We start from the raw sequence: 18,124 nt of genomic DNA on the forward strand, positions 1-18,124 counted from the left end.
GGATAGTACATTCTACATCACGCGTACTGCTAAAGAGAGTATGGTACCCCAAACCAACACCAGAGAGGGCTGTCACACTCATTTCTCTCTCCATTGGTAGATCTCAACAAGTATCACACTCACAGCATTGCCCTGAATCAAAGAAAGATTTATTGAAAATTAAAAGACAAAGTACTCCAAAGCTCTTGAGAACAGTACAAAAGTTTTCGGCTTCAGATTGAACAAAAACAAAGACCTACAGTTGTGTTTGGTACATGCAGCATGTACAGTGAGATTCACAGGACGACTTCTGCTAGTTCGCGGCAACTCTTCTTAAAAATATACACTTCCATCAACACCTTCGACACAATCCTTTTAGGGTTTCTCTTTCCTTTATCAGCTCAAACTGCTCTTTTTCGTTTTGTGGAAGGATTTAAGGTTGTGTTTGTTTCGTTTTTTTAAAAGAACCATTTCCTGATTATATTTTACCTCCATTAGATGTTGGAGGTTACAATAATGTAGGTCTAATAATAGAATAGAATTATTCTATACAGCATTTTGTAAAGCTATGACATTTTAAATTATTCATCTAAACAAAAAGGTAGCCACTTACTAAATTAACTTGACAGTCTGAAACCTTTATATTTATCTGTCTAAAGCAAAATCAGAAGATGTTGGTGCCAAATTCTTTAGAATTTGTTGTTTTTTTTTAAACTGAAAACACTCAGAATGAATGAGAATATACTGAACCACACACACATACAAATGTCTTCACTTCCTAATGAGAAATACAGCTAAAGTGGCACTATATGAAAACGCTTGGAGAGTATAAGTGACAAACATCAACCGTTCATTAAAGATATTTGACCTTTCCTGTCTGAAACGTGACGGCGGTGAGCCCTGAGCCCACTTCTGATTGGTCCCGAGGAGCGCGGTATGAATCATGCAGTAACATCAAAAATGTATCACGGCCCCAACAACATAAACATGGAAATCATCTATAACCTCCCTACACTGATGGGCAGCTACCTCCTATAGCTGGATTACACAAGTAATAATATTTATTTTCTAAGGCACACATTTTTTACTTTGTCATGTCTTCAGAGAATATTTTTTTAAAAAGATACAATGAAACCAGCTGCAGAACAAAAAATCACTTGACATTTAAAAAACAAAACGCTCTGAAATGAAGGTGCTCTTCATTCCAAAGACTCTTCACTTTAACTGTGAGAAGGCTCAACTTACTGAACACATTTATAACCATTAAATGTGATGATGTGGGAGGGGGGGGGGGTATCCCCTTCACCATCACTGTAACCGTCCCCACACCTATATGTAGCTGGTGATGGGTCGAGTGGTTCTACTGCTTCGGGGCGGGGGCTTCTCCGGCGTTCTTGGTTTCTTTACGGATGACCGGCTGGCTTTCCATGCCGTCGTCGGCTAGCTCCGCCCCCTCTCCCCCGCCCTGGAACATGTCGTGTGTCCACTTCGGGCTGCTGCCCCCCTTACGGTAGACAAAGCGCCCCCGGCGTGTGGGGAAGGCCCCCCTGCCCCTCCCACGGGAGTCCACCCAGGTCTTCTCGCCATCACGGTCGTCGTGCTGGAAGGAGAAACAGGTGGGGTTAAAGGTCAACCAGAAGTCCTTCACACAGCAGGGTTACTAAAGAGCAACTGTTCCTCCATGTTTTACAGTTAGGCTCAGACTGTTTTGAAAGTATCTGATCATTATGGAAATGACCCTTCAGTGATTTCAACTGTTTTTCCTTTCTCTTTGTTAATGTCTCTCCAAGTCTCGCTCAGGGTTCTGAAATCTCGCGAGAGGTGACTTGTGGCCAGAAGGCAAGGCTGTAAACGTGATTGAGAGCTAGAGAGGATAGTGTTAGTATCACAAACATTTGTATTAGCATGGCTGAATATTTAGCCAGCTGCATGAATGTAAATCTCCCCCGTCTACACATCTCTAAATAGAAGGATTGCTTGCAGTGCTTCAATACTGTACAATTGTTGCCCACATTTGTCACTTAGAGGGTAGCAGGTTTGTTCTGCTGTGAAGCAAACCATTCTTCTTGAAGCTTTTCTTTATCACGCTTTCATCAGATACTTTCCAATAAAATGTTGTTCAAATAATCCATATTTTGTCAGACAGCGTCTAATCAATCATGGTTAGATGATTACAATGAAAACAAATCAAATGCAAATATGACCTGAATTTTTAAGTATGCCATTATACATAAAAACAAAACATTCCATCCTTTTGTAAAAATAAAGTGTTCTACCACGAGTATGAAAGCATCTGCATGATGTAAACCTCACCACCTGTACGCCTGGGCTGTGACTTTTTCCTACTAGTCTGCTTAGTTAGAATAAACCGTGGGCCGAGTCAAATCAAAACGTAATTATTTGTGGGAAGAAAAAAAAAATCCTTGGTTTTTGTGTCATAATAAAGTCCTCCAAAATGAGGATGATGGGCTTGTTTCACAGGAACATGACTTTGATGTTAGTAGTTACTAACATCACTAAAATGGGCTCTGTGCCGCATGCACACACAACAGAGGGTAAACATGCAGCAGGTACATGTCTTAAGTCAAGGTATTATTTAATTGTATCATAATTCAATTCTACTGTGATGCCTTCAGTGTTAAAAGCCCTATGTTTTTAGGTGCATCACTAAATCATCAGCACGAGAGGCTCACCAGGTAATACTTCCTGCTCTTGGGAGTGTATTCAGGGTCCCACTCCTCCTCTGGAGGGCGCACTGCAGGGTTCAGAGGGGCGGGGTTTCCATTGCTGTTGTTGCCTGGATAATTTCCCCTGTTCCACCCTCTCCCTCTCACTCTGGGGAACTGAAATCAAAACAACGAGTTGGATTTAACTCGCAGTCAAGGGACAAAGACATGTTCTACAACAAGATGGAAGAATATTTATTGTTATGTTTAATATTAGTCAAATAATGGACCCAGGCGCGATGAGATATTAATGGGTATCAGGCATTTGTTTAGTGATGGGGTGGGGGATACAGTGGGGCAAAAAAGTATTTAGTCAGCCACCAATTGTGCAAGTTCTCCCACTTAAAAAGATGATAATTTTCATCCTAGGTATACCTCAACTATGAGAGACAAAATGAGAAGAAAAAAAAAATCCAGAAAATCACATTGTCTGATTTTTAAAGAATTTATTTGCAAATTATGGTGGAAAATAAGTATTTGGTCAATAACAAAAGTTAATCTCAATACTTTGTTATATACCCTTTGTTGGCAATGACAGAGGTCAAACGTTTTCTGTAAGTCTTCACAAGGTTTTCACACACTGTTGCTGGTGTTGCTTTGCCCCATTCCTCCATGCAGATCTCCTCTAGAGCAGTGATGTTGTGGGGCTGTCGCTGAGCAACACGGACTTTCAACTCCCTCCAAAGATTCTCTATGGGGTTGAGATCTGGAGACTGGCTAGGCCACTCCAGGACCTTGAAATGCTTCTTACGAAGCCACTCCTTCGTTGCCCGGGCGGTGTGTTTGGGATCATTGTCATGCTGAAAGACCTAGCCAAGTTTCATCTTCAATGCCCTTGCTGATGGAAGGAGATTGTCACTCAAAATCTCACGATACATGGCCCCATTCATTCTTTCCTTTACACGGATCAGTCGTCCTGGTCCCTTTGCAGAAAAACAGCCCCAAAGCATGATGTTTCCACTAGGGGCCGATATTCCGCATTTGACCGATTATCGGTATCGGCCTTTTTTTATCAAATTGCCGATAAAACTTTGGCTCTGATGCGGCCGTTTCTCTGGCTGCAAGTCACCACTCTGTGTACACGAGCAATGTCCCGCCCACAGCGCTATCTGATAGGCTATTACTGAAGCCAGCCAGAGAGGCGGGACCTTCTCAGATTACAGGCAGGTGCGAAAGAACGCAGACACAGACTGAAGCAAGCAGCAGCGCTGAGCGGCAGAGCCATACATGTGTTAAACCGAAGTTCAATAAACATCCCTATCCCCTATGCTGAAGATGCAAAAACACCACGATCTTATGATCCAATGCTATCAGTTTCCCAGTTACAAAGGGACGCGGGAAGTCAGTCAGAGTTGGGGTTGCGTGCAGCGTCTCGCAGCGGAGGGGGGGGGGGGGGGCTGCGAGTGGAGCCTCGCAGTTTTTCAGGTTGAGATGTGAAGCTCATTAGCTAGCCAACATGTATCGAGCAAATGTTTAGCAAAATATTAGAAGTGAGGCTACTAGACTAACGTTAGGTCTACATTAATAGCCTCACTTTTAATAGTTTGCAAAACATTAGCTAGCACTAGTGTTTTACAGTTGCTACTTGCTAGCAGCTTATTGGGATGTTATGCTAGATAGACAGATATAATAAATTAAGCATTATTGTTAGTTAAGCATGTCAGCCTGCAGCCCCACTTCTTGTCTCTCTCTCTAACTCATTGCAGATGGCTGCACTAAAGAAAAGGGCACAGAGAGGAAACCAGTTGTAAGATGTTTAAAAGTTAATTAAACATAATATATGCTTAAATGCATTTCAAAGAAGTTGTGTTGAATTGTGTTGGAGTTTGTGTTATTCTACATTTTGACACCAAGATTTTCTGATTTTACTGCAAATATATATCGGTTCCAAATATCGGTTATCGGTCTCCTTGATTACTAATAATCGGTATCGGTATCGGCCTTCAAAAAGCCATATCGGTCGATCCCTAGTTTCCACCCCATGTTTCACAGTAGGTATGGTGTTCTTTGGAAGCAACTCAGCATTCTTTCTCCTCCAAACACGTCTAGTTGAGTTTTTACCAAAAAGTTCTATTTGGGTTTCATCTGACCATATGACATTCTCCCAATCCTCTTCTGGATCATTCTAAATGCTCTCTAGCAAACTTCAGACGGGCCTGGACATGTACTGGCTTAAGCAGGGGGACACGTCTGGCACTGCAGGATTTGAGTCCCTGGCGGCGTAGTGTGTTACTGATGGTAGCCTTTGTTACTTTGGTCCCAGCTCTCTGCAGGTCATTGACTAGGTCCCCCCGTGTGGTTCTGGGATTTTTGCTCACCGTTCTTGTGATCATTTTGACCCCACGGGGTGAGATCTTGCGTGGAGCCCCAGATCGAGGGAGATTATCAGTGGTCTTGTATGTCTTCCATTTTCTAATAATTGCTCCCACAGTTGATTTCTTCACACCAAGCTGCTTACCTATTGCAGATTCAGTCTTCCCAGCCTGGTGCAGGTCTACAATTTTGTTTCTGGTGTCCTTTGACAGCTCTTTGGTCTTGGCCATAGTGGAGTTTGGAGTGTGACTGTTTGAGGTTGTGGACAGGTGTCTTTTATACTGATAACGAGTTCAAACAGGTGCCATTAATACAGTTAACAAGTGGAGGACAGAGGAGGCTCTTAGAGAAGAAGTTACAGGTCTGTGAGAGCCAGCAATCTTGTTTGTTTGTAGGTGACTAAATACTTATTTTACCGAGGAATTTACAAATTCATTCATTAAAAATCCTACAATGTGATTTCCTGGATTCTTTCCCCCCATTCTGTCTCTCATAGTTGAAGTGTACCTAGGATGAAAATTACAGGCCTCTCTCATCTTTTTAAGTGGGAGAACTTGCACAATTGGTGGCTGACTAAATACTTTTTTGCCCCACTGTATTTACGCTACATTACCTTAATAAAAACCAGGCAGTGCATGGAATATGTATGATAGTGACATCATTATCCACATGTGTTCCTTAGCATTAGGAGGAAGGAGCAGAGAAGTGAACGTCTACTGTGATGCCGTTAGGATAAACAATTGCAAGAAGATGAGATGTCAGTTTCCCTCAGTGGAAAAGACTCAACAGCAGAAGAGAGAAAGCTCAGAAAGCAACTTACGAATCCTCGGCCTCTGCCCCGCTCTGCGTTGTGGCCCTCAAAGTGGCCCCCCCGATCTCCGCCCCCCCGGTCGTGGCCCCCTCGGTCTCCGCCCCCGCCGTAGTCCCGTGGAGGATACCGGTTGTGAGCGTAGCCCTCCTCTGAGTGCTCCATCCCCTCTCCTCCCATGAACTCTTTCCCCCTGAAAGCTGGAGGATACGGAGAGGCAGAGGAGGAGGAGGAAGAGGAGGATGGAGAGCGGTCCCGCTTCTTCTTACCCTTCCTGTGAATACAAAATGGATGTGAGTGTCAGAGAGTTTACAGACATAAAATGTATCAAAATGGTTTGAAAGTTTAAAAAGCAGATTGGTTTGCAGAGTGGTTACTAAGGTTACAGTTAGAGATGAATAGCCAATCAGTCTCAGATTTAGCATTTTCTGAAAAGTAACAAGTGACACATCTTAAATTATAACTTTATAACAAAGTTCACACAGGCAGATCATGTTTTCTTCATGTCATGGTGTCGTTAATCTGTGTGCTTGAACAGATTAGTTCCAGCACTTTTATGGTACAGAAAGAAACCCGTTTGTTGTAGCTTTATTCTCTATCCGGGTGACAGCTAATGCTAATTCAACATTTCCTTCTGCTACTTCACATTAAGCGTCTTTGGGTTTGAGAAAAGCGCTATAAAAATACAATTTATTATTATTATTAAGCTTTTACATTCTTCATACTGGAAAACTTTGACAACCTTTAATCAATACTTTTCACCTACAATTCTGTAATCACTGTACAGCTCCGTTTTAAATTGCTATATTTTTTTGTTCAATTTTTGTATTAATGATTAATAACTTCATTTTTAAAGTGTTTATTTTTTAACTTTCTCGCACTTTGTTTGTTCAGCCTTTCTTGCCTTTTTGGCAACAAACCAATCTGGTATCATGAATGTGAAGGAAAACATAGAAAGTGGTAATTGTTAACTTGACTGTACAACTTTCAACATGGCAACATATTATTAGTAACAATGGTAACTACTCCTCCAAACGTTAATGTGTGTTGGAACATTTGAGAGCACAGAGTGCACGTACTTGGATTTCTTGTGGTGTTTCCCGGATTTCTCAGAGGACCTCTCTCTGCTCGGCCCCCGGGAGCCTCCTGAGCTCCGGCCTCCTTCACGCTTGTAATCCTTTCCCGCAGACCTCTTACGTCTTTCAATATCCAGACGGAGGTCCATCACGTCGCCTTTGAACTTTTTACTTGGATCCTGCAGAAAGGTGGGTTTATTAGCCACTGAACCAGCTGTTTGCATAACTAATGGGCATATTCAAAATGCTTAAAAATGATTTGGTAAAGGAAACATACAAATAAACAGCTTGAAATCAAACACCAGTGCATTACAAATAAAGATGCTAAACATATATTAATGTGTTCGCTCAAGTGGTTAAGACAAAATACTGACAATACAAAAAATATGTTCAAAGAATGTCTTTTCACAACGGAATACAACATATTTGTGGAAACCAGCAACATGCATGTAGCATATCAAAATAAATTAACAGATTTTTTGTAGCTTGATTTTTTTCTTTTCAAGAAAAATACTTACAAGGCAAAGGCACTGATAAGCATCCCTTGAGAGGCTTGGACTCAGGATCTTAATTCACTTCCTTTTAGCCTTTGCTTGGGTTCGTACATACCCAATCAATAACCATATCTCATAGGCTGGGGGGCTTGCTTGGCACTTACAAAACACAATTGGGCTCTTTTGATTTAGATATATGCATCCTTTGAAAGAAAAGCACAAAGCTGAACACTGCTGCTTAGGATCGTCTCAAATTTGCTTGTTCCAAATACTTCAAATTTCAAAATGGCGGGTCACCTTGTAGCTCGTCTCCTCCATCTCCTCAAACAGGTGAGAGTGCCTCTTAAAGGCACTGGGGGAAACATCGATTCTCCTGAGAGAGGAGGAAAGAGCCCGAAGGTGAATATATAAAACACAACAGGTGTACAGTTCATGTTCAGTCTGTAAACTCAAAAACACACAACTTGTTATTACTTTTGAATTAGGGACCAAAAGAAAAATGTATACTGACCGAAAAAGGCTGAATTAATTCACTTACCCATTTTATATTAATTATTTTTGTACAATTCTCATTTAATGTATACACTGAAAATGAGAGAAACAAATAAATATTTATATTGAATATACCAAAAATATCAAATTTTAAAACATTTTTTCAATTAACTTCTTGAAATTCTATACATATTTTTATTTTATTTCCATCTGTTCCAATTGTATTATTTTTTAGAAGTAAAAAAAACGTTAAATATCCATCGGATCCATACAACTTAGAGTTAATAGTTTCTAAATAATATGTTGGCTGATTTAAGATGATCAGCTCTCATAACAAATAATATAGCTCTCTAGTGGCAAACAATTGGATTTGTGATTGTTATGTATGCATTCCTGAAAACACTGTAGGTCATTGATGGAGCTAAAAGAAGGGTACATTACTTCAGGTCAGATTGTGAGACGTTGTGTATACCTGTGGATTTCTGGGCTCTTCCTTGGCTTCATCATTTCTACCTCTGCAGCTTTTCTTTGGTACATGGCAAAGCGCTCACTTAAAGACATGTCTGAGGATTGGAAGTGTTGAGCTGCAAATAAAGAACAACAAACTATTATTCCAGATACAGTAGTGTAGTATGGTAACTGACATATAATGAAATGTACCCTGGATCCTGTCGCCCTGAGTCTGTGGAGGCGGGACAAAGCCAGCACAGGTCATACTTTACCTTTGATGTAATGCACGATTGAGACTATGTGCTGAGCGAACAGCTCAGAGGGGCTCCGGCGGAGCTGCGCCGTCTGAACGTGCTGGAAAATGGAACGAAACTCTGCGTCTTTTTTAGTGGGGTTCGGCTCTCTGGGCATGACACGATCTTTAGACATGGAAGAGCTGAGAGAAGAGAAGCAGTGAGCCACATTGTACATTGACAAAGAACAAATAGCTACCATATGGCTCAAATAAAGGTGGGGAACGGTTCTACACTTCTCAATGTGCTAAAGTTGATGTTTGGATTTGTTTTATAGGATCATAGCACAAACATCATGATTGGGAAATGGGATTTAAGCCAGAGAGCATGTGACTGCTAGAGGAGCACCACACATGTTGGATTTACATTCTGTTTTAATGGAAGTGTCTCGCGTTACATTAAGAGAGAAAACAATGATCTTTTGTTAGGTCTTAACAAGTCCATGTTGGACATTCGGACATACCTGGGCATTTCATCAATGGAACCAATTTTGTGTTCAAAGTCGTCCCTTGACGCAGACATGCGACGCACAGGCGAGTCCTCGCGAAGAGGGAAAGCTCCGGGGAACAGCGGGCGCTCCTTCTCTCTGGACGCTGCAGGAGGGGACGGACTCCTCCTGGACTTCTCCTTCTCTTTCTTCTCCTTCTTCTTGGCCTTCTCCTCTTTCTTGGAGCTGTGTTTGCGGCTCCTGTACATCTCCTCCTCCATGTGATCCGCGGGCTCTGCCTCTTCAGCATCTCTGCGGCTCTTCTCTTTAGCTGACGGGTAGGACGTGGAGTAGCTTGGCTCGTCCCCCCATTTGCCGAAAATGTCCCGAGCTGTGAGGGTGGGTTTGGCGTCCCCGTCATCTTCAATGTCCCTCTCTTTCAGGCCGTGGGACTTGAGGAACTCCTCTTCTCCGGCGTCAAAGAAGGGCAGGGTCTTGTCTTCCTTTGAGTCGCTGAAAGAACCGGACGAGATGTTGAAGAGATCTCCGGACTTGCTTCCTTTCTCTAGTTCTCTGTCTGTGTTGCTCTGCTCTTTATCGCGACCGTTCTCCTTCTCTGCAGCCTGCTTTTTGTTTTTATTCTCAGCCAAGAACCTGAAACAGAACCAATCTCGCGTTAGTACGGTCACCCCCAGGTACATGACTAAAATGCATTGCACAATTTAAAAAGGGAAATACACATAAACTGTAATATTGTTTATTATGTTATTTATTGGATTGTTAACTCCTCGTTGGGAAACATTTGGGACAATATTCTCAGTATTAAAGTACCGTCTCATCCGTTTACTTCCCAGGGCTGTAGCGAAGATTCTTCTTTCAATCTACTAGTTGCTTGTCTAATGTTCTGCCTTGATCAATATGACATTTAAAACAGCCCATCCCTGAAGGAAACAGTAAAAGACCAGGACTCATATTGGAATAATCAAACTCACGTCACCACCGCCGCCTAAGTAAGTGGGATTTCATACAACTTCCTCTCAGTGCACAGAAAAGTAAATATCTTGAGTCTTATGTTTTCCATTTGAACATGTATTCCTCCAGGGCTCTTTGATAAAGGCTACACATGTTTGAAAGAAACGTAACGTTCATCATTTGTTAGAATAATGAAAAAAAGGACATTTTATTACATTCAAAGGAGGAAAGTAGTAACAGACGTACTTTTTGAAGGCAGCAGAGATCACCGTCTTATCTTCAGATTTGGTTTCTTCCTTTGAGAAGAAGCCAAAGCCGCTGAAGGAGGCCGTTTGTCCGGACTTTGTGGGGCTCTTTGCTGGAGGGGTCTCGCCACCAACGGTTTTCCACATAGGCCCTTTTCCCTCGGAGCTGCTGGGGGCGTCTTCATTTTTAGTCTCTGGGCTCCTTCGTTTCGGGCTGGTGTCGTCGTCGATCCATTTCCCTCCGGACACCTTCTCGATGGCGCTGCCGTCTGCTGCCTGGCCGGATTTCTCTGGGTGACTTTCTGACTTGTCCTTGGTTTCCTTGGAGCCGTGCTTGCTCTTGCTGCTGCGATGATGTAGCGACGAGGACCGTGAGTGCGAGGAGTAGCTGGAGTGCCTGGAGCGCCGGGATCCCTTGGAAGACGAGCGGTCAGAGTAGTGGGAGCGGCTCCGGCTACCGGAGCGCTTTTTGGGTGTGCGGGAGCGTGAGCGCCCCCTCCTTGGACTGTGGGAGTGGTGGTCCTGGTCATGGTGGCGATCATGCCAGCCTCCGCCTCCGCCTCCACCGCCACGCCCACCATCACCGCCTCCACCACCCTGCCAGTTGGCCTTGTATCCGTAGCCGCCGCCACCACCGCTGCTGCCGCCGCCGCCTCCTCCTCCTCCTCCTCCACCTCCACCTCCCCTGTTCTGGTAATGGCCGCGCTGGTAATAGCCTCGGTTTCTGCCGCGGTAGTGGAAGGGCCTCCGGTAGCCTCGGTTGTAGCCTCTGAAGCCTCCTCTGTTGTTCTGATAGTCCCTGCTGGGATAGTTTCTGGACGGAGAGTGAGAGCGAGAGCGGGACCGAGACCTGGAACTGGAAGATAGAAGGGGGAGAAGAAGAACAAATATATGTAATTGAGGGTAAAGTGTGTGTTGTAGTCCAACACAATGTTTCATCTTGCAAGTCAGCAGCAAATATCAGACAAACTTTTCCTAACTGTCCTTTTATGGTTAGCCTTGAGAAGAGACCGAGATCTACTGCTGCCCAGATGTCAACAGGGGGCGATGTATTCTCACGGATAACCGAGTCATAACTCCCCTAGGCACAGCGATGTCTCACTCAGAGAGGCATAGATCAACAACACTTCAATTGTATTTATATAAGCCACGCAAAGGTCTACATTTTTCACCATGAACAATTCCTAAAAACCGCACAGTGCAACACTATGGACAAAAAACTCAACTGTGATAGAAAACTTAACACCATGAAATTGAAAATGAAGTTAAAAATGAATACATTCAAAACATTGAATCTTATCTTGAAAGACTACAAATAAAAGCCACACAAACAAAAATGTATTTTAGTCACCAGACAAATGCATCAAAAAATAGGTCCACTTAAAATCGAAAATTGTTTCACAACAGTCAAACAATTCCAAAAACAATAGAGGGGGCAGTAGACCTGCAACTAGCGTGTTCTGTAAAGTACAAATGACCAATGGGGTAGCTTCAAAAAGGTCTGCAGTAAGGAATATATAAGACGAAAATACGAATATTTCTTTACATTGCTTTGCTTACGTGCTGGTACTACTGCCCTTTCTCCAAACACAGTGTGTGTCGCAGTCACCTATTGTAGATATGAACAAGCGCCTCAAACAACCCCAGTTCAAACTATCGGAACTATCCCTTTAAAACGATACCTGTGCTGATGGCCTGCAACAAAACCATTACGTTTACAAGCACATGCCAACTACTTACCCGTTGCGCCTTTTCATTGGAGCAGAGCACTCCTGGACAACAGACAATGTTTTCCCACAGGCAAGACAGTGTGTGTGGCTTTCATTTATGAGTAGGACAAAGAGTACACGCAGGGCCCAACCTGCTCTAATCCACAGAGGGAGGTGGCAGTGAAGGGGGAGGGACATACAATAGAGCCAAGAGTACTCGCTCTCTACTCCTTTTCCCTTTGGACAATCATTGACATGCAGTGTAACAATGCTCTTCAATGGATAACATCCAGTCAACAACTCGCTGTCTGTGAAAGTGCTTTAATTGTCAAGCTCTAAACACAAACATGAAGTGACAAGAACAAGCGTGGGAAGCCCTCCCTCACTTAAATAAGGAAACAACATTAAAACGTGCCACAAATATACACCAGATGACTGGAGGCTCCTAACAAGAAAGAACGTAAGCTGATGCAAATAGTTTGAGTCTTTGGCAGCCTGTCACCCACACAGGAAAAATATGTATGCAAATTCAGAGCTAACCTTGAACACTTGGGGCCTAGTGAAAGGAGGGCAATAAGGGACTTACTACAAGTTACATTTCAAATGTACTAGAATCCACCAAAGGTTTCATACAAATGTTTTCTCACATAGTATTCCCCATCACCTACATCTCTCCTTGTGTAAAACAGGTGGGATACCATCTTAATTAGACTAATTGCAAGAGAGACAGGAGTGATATATCAGCCAGTAAAATGGCTGTCATGATGAAGCAACTGGTGAGTCAACACATAACTGAAACATGAGCTAAGCATTTCGTAGTTGTTGTGTGCTCCCCTACAAACAGAGCCAAACAGATGTAAGAACACCAGTGTACTTAGCTAGTGGTTGTGTTTCCTGACAGCACTGACTTGTATCAGAGTAAAAAACACAGTCTGAATATTAGAAAATCCATGAAGGAAACTATAAATGTGTCGCCGTTTAGGGAGATATTAAATAGCAATAAAAGCAGCAAGTGAAAGTCTATGAGTACTAACACCTTAGTCACTGAGGGTTGTATAGCTGTAGAAGACTATCATTCAAGCACTTTTAGGATATCTAACCCCACAATTTCCAGATTCTTCCAGACATTAATATCCAATCTAATATATGTTCCTTTCACTCAATTCCTTTAAACCCACAGAAAACAACATATTTAGTAAGCATTTCAGTGATTTCTACACACTGAGATCTAGAGTCAATCCCTTTTAAATTATTTTCTAAGAACTGCACAAAACATGCTTTATGATTATGTGATATTATGAACTCAAACACCATGAGGCAAACCTGGATCTATTCATCCCGTGCACAACAAGGAAGTGATCAAGGTTCGAGTCAGACACAGCAAACTTCATTTACCTATAGCGACGTTTTCTGGAGCGGGAGCGGCTTCGAGAGTGAGATCTGGAGTAAGATCTGGATCTTGACCTGGATCTGGAGCGGGACCGAGCTGGAGAGTCCGGAGCCTTGGACATCTTTGCACTCAGGACCGCTTAGATATGCCTTTACTAGAAAACAAAGAAGGGAATTTTATAAGAGGATAAAAACAACCCTCCATATGCATCACGATTGGACAGCTATGTAATAAAAACTGGAATGATTGTTTTGTACGCAGCAAAAAGTGTCCACACGCCTCCACTGAGGTTTCCTTTTTTTTACTATTTCCCAACCGCTTATCATCAATCTGTGAGCCATTTAGATACAATGTTACACTAAGGTTAACAAACAGAACGTCATTGCAGTGACCTGAAGCCCAAAGCAGACTACTGAACCTCCACTAACTGAAAATGAGAACAACATGTGCAACATAGAATCACTTATTTCAACCAAATGCTTCAGAACACATTTGTTTTCTTTATACATTTGCTAGTTTCTGCCAAGTCAAATTAAAGAATGAACTTGAGCAGCACCTGTCTAGCTTTGGGCCTAGAAATGTTATAATAGAATATGTCTACAAAATGGAGATCAGGATGTCTCACAAAGTAGCAGATCTGGAGCAGGGAGAGCAGTGGGTCAAGGAACAGCTTTTGCCCCTACAGTGACTTATTAATTCTGATAAGACAAGATGGTTGTGAATAAAAAAAGAATAGCATTTTTCCACTGGGGAATGGCTTTCACATTACATGGCCTGTGTCAGGGATTTGTTGTGATTGTCCTGTTTGTCTCACAATCTCTTCTGCTCTGTCTTTTCAGTACTATGGACAGCGTCCCCTACACAAGCATTAAGCTACTTATTTCACATTACAAATGCCCAAAAGCCAACAGTGTATCCACCAGCGTTTCCGCCAGGGGGCGTCTTGCTCAGGACGCCCTTACTCAGCCCGGGACGCCCTGAACGCGAGCCGAGGGCGCCCAAAAATATTAATCATTTGAGAGAAGATCGAGAGTTTTTATCGCTTGAAATGGCGAAAAGGAAAAAGGACAAGGACATCAATCTGTTGGAGGGTCAAAGGAGTGTGGTGGGATTATTTTCGGAGTATTGAAGATCGTTTCCCCGACATCGAAGGTGCCTGCTACAGGACAACACGGAACGTGCGCGATTTTGACGCGATGAGCGGGGGGGTTTTAGTGGAGCACGCGCATGAGCTGCGAGCGCCAGAGCCTCGCTGCGAGCGCCAGAGCCTCGCTGCGAGCGCCAGAGCCTCGCAGCGGCGAAACTGAGGCTCCGTGGTAAACTGGTAACATGAAGAGCCGTTTGGGAGCCGAAACAGCCGGCGCTTTAAGCCCTGGTCTGGCTGAAACACTGGTATCCACCCTTTGTGTTTGCATCAGAGGGGGGGTTTGAGTTTGAAACACCAACTTCATTTGAGTCAGAAACGTTTGCTTTTTATTCCAGATTGTTTTTATACCAAACGGTGGGATGCCTGTTTCTTTCATGTTTGAAGGGACAACAGTTGCCATGTGCCAAACCTTAGATGCAATATACAGGGTTTCCCCTGCTTGTACACATCTAAAACAGGCCTCACTGTTCTTTTGCTGAACCTCAAACTTCAATATAGTTATTAAGTCCTCACTGCATGCATTCATTCTCCTGTTTGTTATTATTCTCAACTGAAGATGCCACGACAAGAACATGTTCCCTCCTGTTATGAAACTTGTGATATAGGTGTTACCAATGAAGCTAAACTGGACATTTGTACATGTATTCATTGATTACACTTAATATCTGCAGAGTGCTTTCAATCTGAAATATAATTATTGCTCTTTTAAACTAGAGACCATCTCATAATGGGATCACACCAGACGCAGAGCTACATCAGGCCAGGGGGGTAAAGTGGGAGGGCCAATGGACACTTCCCCACTTTCTCTGCCACTATTTCTGGTACCCTTATTATTTCAATTGTACGGTCAACATTATGATTGTATGGTGCAAATCCTAAGAAAAGCAGGTTTCATATGCAGACCTGTGTAAAGTAAAAAATAATAGCCTAAAAACAACTAAAGACGTTATAATAAGCATTATTGGTAACAGAGTTTGTATTGTCAGCATCACGTATGCTTCTGTTCTTCAGTCTTGCCCTGCATGATGATTACAAAGAGGTGCATCAGTGAGTTGACTTTCTCCACACTATATCTACTGCATGCTACCAAAGCCTCGCTCTCCCCTTGACATCCAAACAAAAACAGAAGTGAAAGTAAACTTAATTCATTTCAGGCTTTTCCATTTCATTACTGGCAAAGGTATTTCAGCTTTCACAGTTTTACGGCTTCGAGATATCTAATAAAATAAACCATCATTTCCAGTGACGTTTAGATATGCAATGCTGTATTATGAGAGACATATTGGGTGCTCTGATGCAGTTAATAATTGTGGTTGTGGTTTACCCCGCTAAGTAGCCGGACTGGCTGTGAGGGTTGCTATTTGAAGACTTGGTGCATAGTCCATTCAAAGACAAACACATCATAACCGGGTAGGCAAACATCTGCCAAACTTGCAAAACCAGAAAGGCCTGAGACACTGACTACCAGTGGTGGAATGTAACTAAGGATCTTTACTCTGATGCATTGAACTTGAGTACAATTTGAAGTCATTTTACTTAAATAATACACTTTCATGCTATTTTGTACTTCTACTCCACTACATTTAGGAAGCCGATAATGTTCTTTTAACTTGGCTGCATTTATTTCACAACATCACAACACATAAACCAATAATTAATGATAATATATTATGGATAACAACCAGTCAGCCGTATACAAAAGAAATAGCTCCAGCTTTATTAGTTGCAATTGTATCTAATCCAGTAATATCATACTAAAATAATAATAGTAATAATGCATGGATAATAATAATAACCATAATTATAAATAAAGCATACAATAAGCAAAAGAGCACCAGTTATAAAACATCTATTAGATCAAAAAATCAGTAATGGTATATAATAATAATAATAATGAAAAACAAATAAGATTCTGTATTCTGGAATACATATATATATTACTTCAGTAACATCAAGATGCAGATGCGTTATACTTGTAACGTGTAATCATTTACCACTGTAGTAAGTAATGATCATTTTAGATCTGTTAACTTCTCCCCCCACTGGGCCTACGTGACACCAACCCACACCACTGGGTTTAATGGCTCATGTGGTCATTTTGGTTATACATTTAGCTAGTTAACTGCGTAAATATCTGCCATTTAAGGCTATGTGCATATAATATAATACCTGTGCACCACAGAGAACATGTGCCACCACACCAACAACTACACTGATATAACACATATTAATAAAGTAAACAAATTAAGTGAGCTTTACTACAGCATTGTAATCAATACTAGAGTCAGATAAAACTGACTGAAGCTATCGATACTGAGAGCTCCAGCGTTACAATAAGAAAAACAGATACAGACTTCAGCTACCATCTTAGCTACACAATTACATTGCATTTACCTTTTCCCGGTGCAAACAAGTCTGTACAAACTCGTTTTGATGAATAAATGCTGCAGAAGTTGAGTAACCTTTGAGGCCGAGTTGCTCGACTGGTCCCTCCTTCCTGGTTTTACTGAAGCAATTTAACGGATGTTAGCAACCTGGCTAGCTTGTTAGCAGTGGTTCCGTAACCAACTGCTAGGCCAACCAAAACAGACGCACTGCGCCTTCAGGAGAGGCCAGGTGCTAGTGCTGCCATGTCAGTCGACATTAGACATGTCTGTGGATGATTTTAGGTGTTTGTCAATTGTGCTAAATGTATGTTTTTGACAGAATTTAGATTTAACGAAAGCTAACGATAAACAGACACAGTTAGCTCACGATGCTATCCTCACTACGCTCACATCACGCGAGACTTTCTGTCACGTGAAGTGATGTCAGGGAGGACACGGGGTAAATTAGAATAAAAACCGTTTTTTAATTCTGCTTTTATTTATGTTAAACCTCTGATTGACATGTTATCTTGGACTCACATTAGTTGACATTAAATATAGTTTTTTTTCTTCATTCAGGACAGAAGTTATTTCTTTTTTAAAATCTCTTTTTAATGGTAGCCAACATTTTGTGTACTGAAAGGAATCCTAAGCATGAATTTAACGATTCAAACACTAAACCAAAAAGCTATCTGGATATGGTCATATACAAGGCCTTAAGAGCTCTACTAAATGTATGTCTCGTGTTTTTTGTAGTAACAGTATTCACTATGCAGAGAAAGGCCCATTTCCGATTTATATTTTACACTTAAACAAAATACAGTAAGCCTACAGTATAATTAAAAAGCAAATAAAAACCCATAGCTCCGCTTCAAGGAAATATAAGCTGCATTACAGGTTTCCACCCTCAAACCCACAGCTGTCCTTTATAGCTTGACGTTGATGTCCGTTGGGTCTGTGTTGTTTCTAATGTTGTGCACTATTTTTATCAGACTAAAGCCACATAACGCCTCCTATCACAGACACAGATTCCACCCTAAACCCCACTCAAGGTCCATCCGGCCTTGGCCAAACCCAAATACACTCTAGGGGGAACTGAAGTTGTACAATGTCTCTTCTCACTGACCTGTTTTTGGTCGAAGATGTATGAGAGTTAGTTGTAAATAAATAATAGATCTGCACAAAGACTTCTTTCATATTGTAAGAATCTGGCCTTCCACTTGAGGAGTTTAGTCAT

At 42.0% G+C, this 18,124-nt stretch overlaps 1 protein-coding gene across 3 annotated transcripts; it reads right to left on the bottom strand.

Moving 5' to 3' along the window:
• Nucleotides 1-127: 127 nt before the first annotated feature.
• On the bottom strand, nucleotides 128-17,304 carry thrap3b (thyroid hormone receptor associated protein 3b). Of its 3 annotated transcripts, XM_034094191.2 has the most exons (11): nucleotides 16,916-17,304; nucleotides 13,380-13,528; nucleotides 10,277-11,131; nucleotides 9,095-9,712; nucleotides 8,611-8,774; nucleotides 8,361-8,472; nucleotides 7,694-7,769; nucleotides 6,906-7,081; nucleotides 5,839-6,100; nucleotides 2,673-2,822; nucleotides 128-1,579 (listed from the first exon to the last, which is right to left on the bottom strand). In XM_034094191.2, the coding sequence occupies exons 2-11, from the start codon at nucleotides 13,493-13,495 to the stop codon at nucleotides 1,340-1,342; spliced, it is 2,769 nt and encodes a 922-aa protein (XP_033950082.1). In that variant the 5' UTR covers nucleotides 13,496-13,528; nucleotides 16,916-17,304; the 3' UTR covers nucleotides 128-1,339. The 3 variants fall into 3 exon arrangements, with proteins under 3 accessions (XP_033950082.1, XP_033950085.1, XP_033950084.1); XM_034094194.2 differs by lacking the exon at nucleotides 2,673-2,822; XM_034094193.1 differs by lacking the exons at nucleotides 13,380-13,528; nucleotides 16,916-17,304 and adding an exon at nucleotides 12,016-12,099.
• Nucleotides 17,305-18,124: the final 820 nt, after the last annotated feature.

Source organism: Pseudochaenichthys georgianus, chromosome 11 (assembly GCF_902827115.2).
Source record: "Pseudochaenichthys georgianus chromosome 11, fPseGeo1.2, whole genome shotgun sequence".
NCBI classification, from domain to species: domain Eukaryota; kingdom Metazoa; phylum Chordata; class Actinopteri; order Perciformes; family Channichthyidae; genus Pseudochaenichthys; species Pseudochaenichthys georgianus.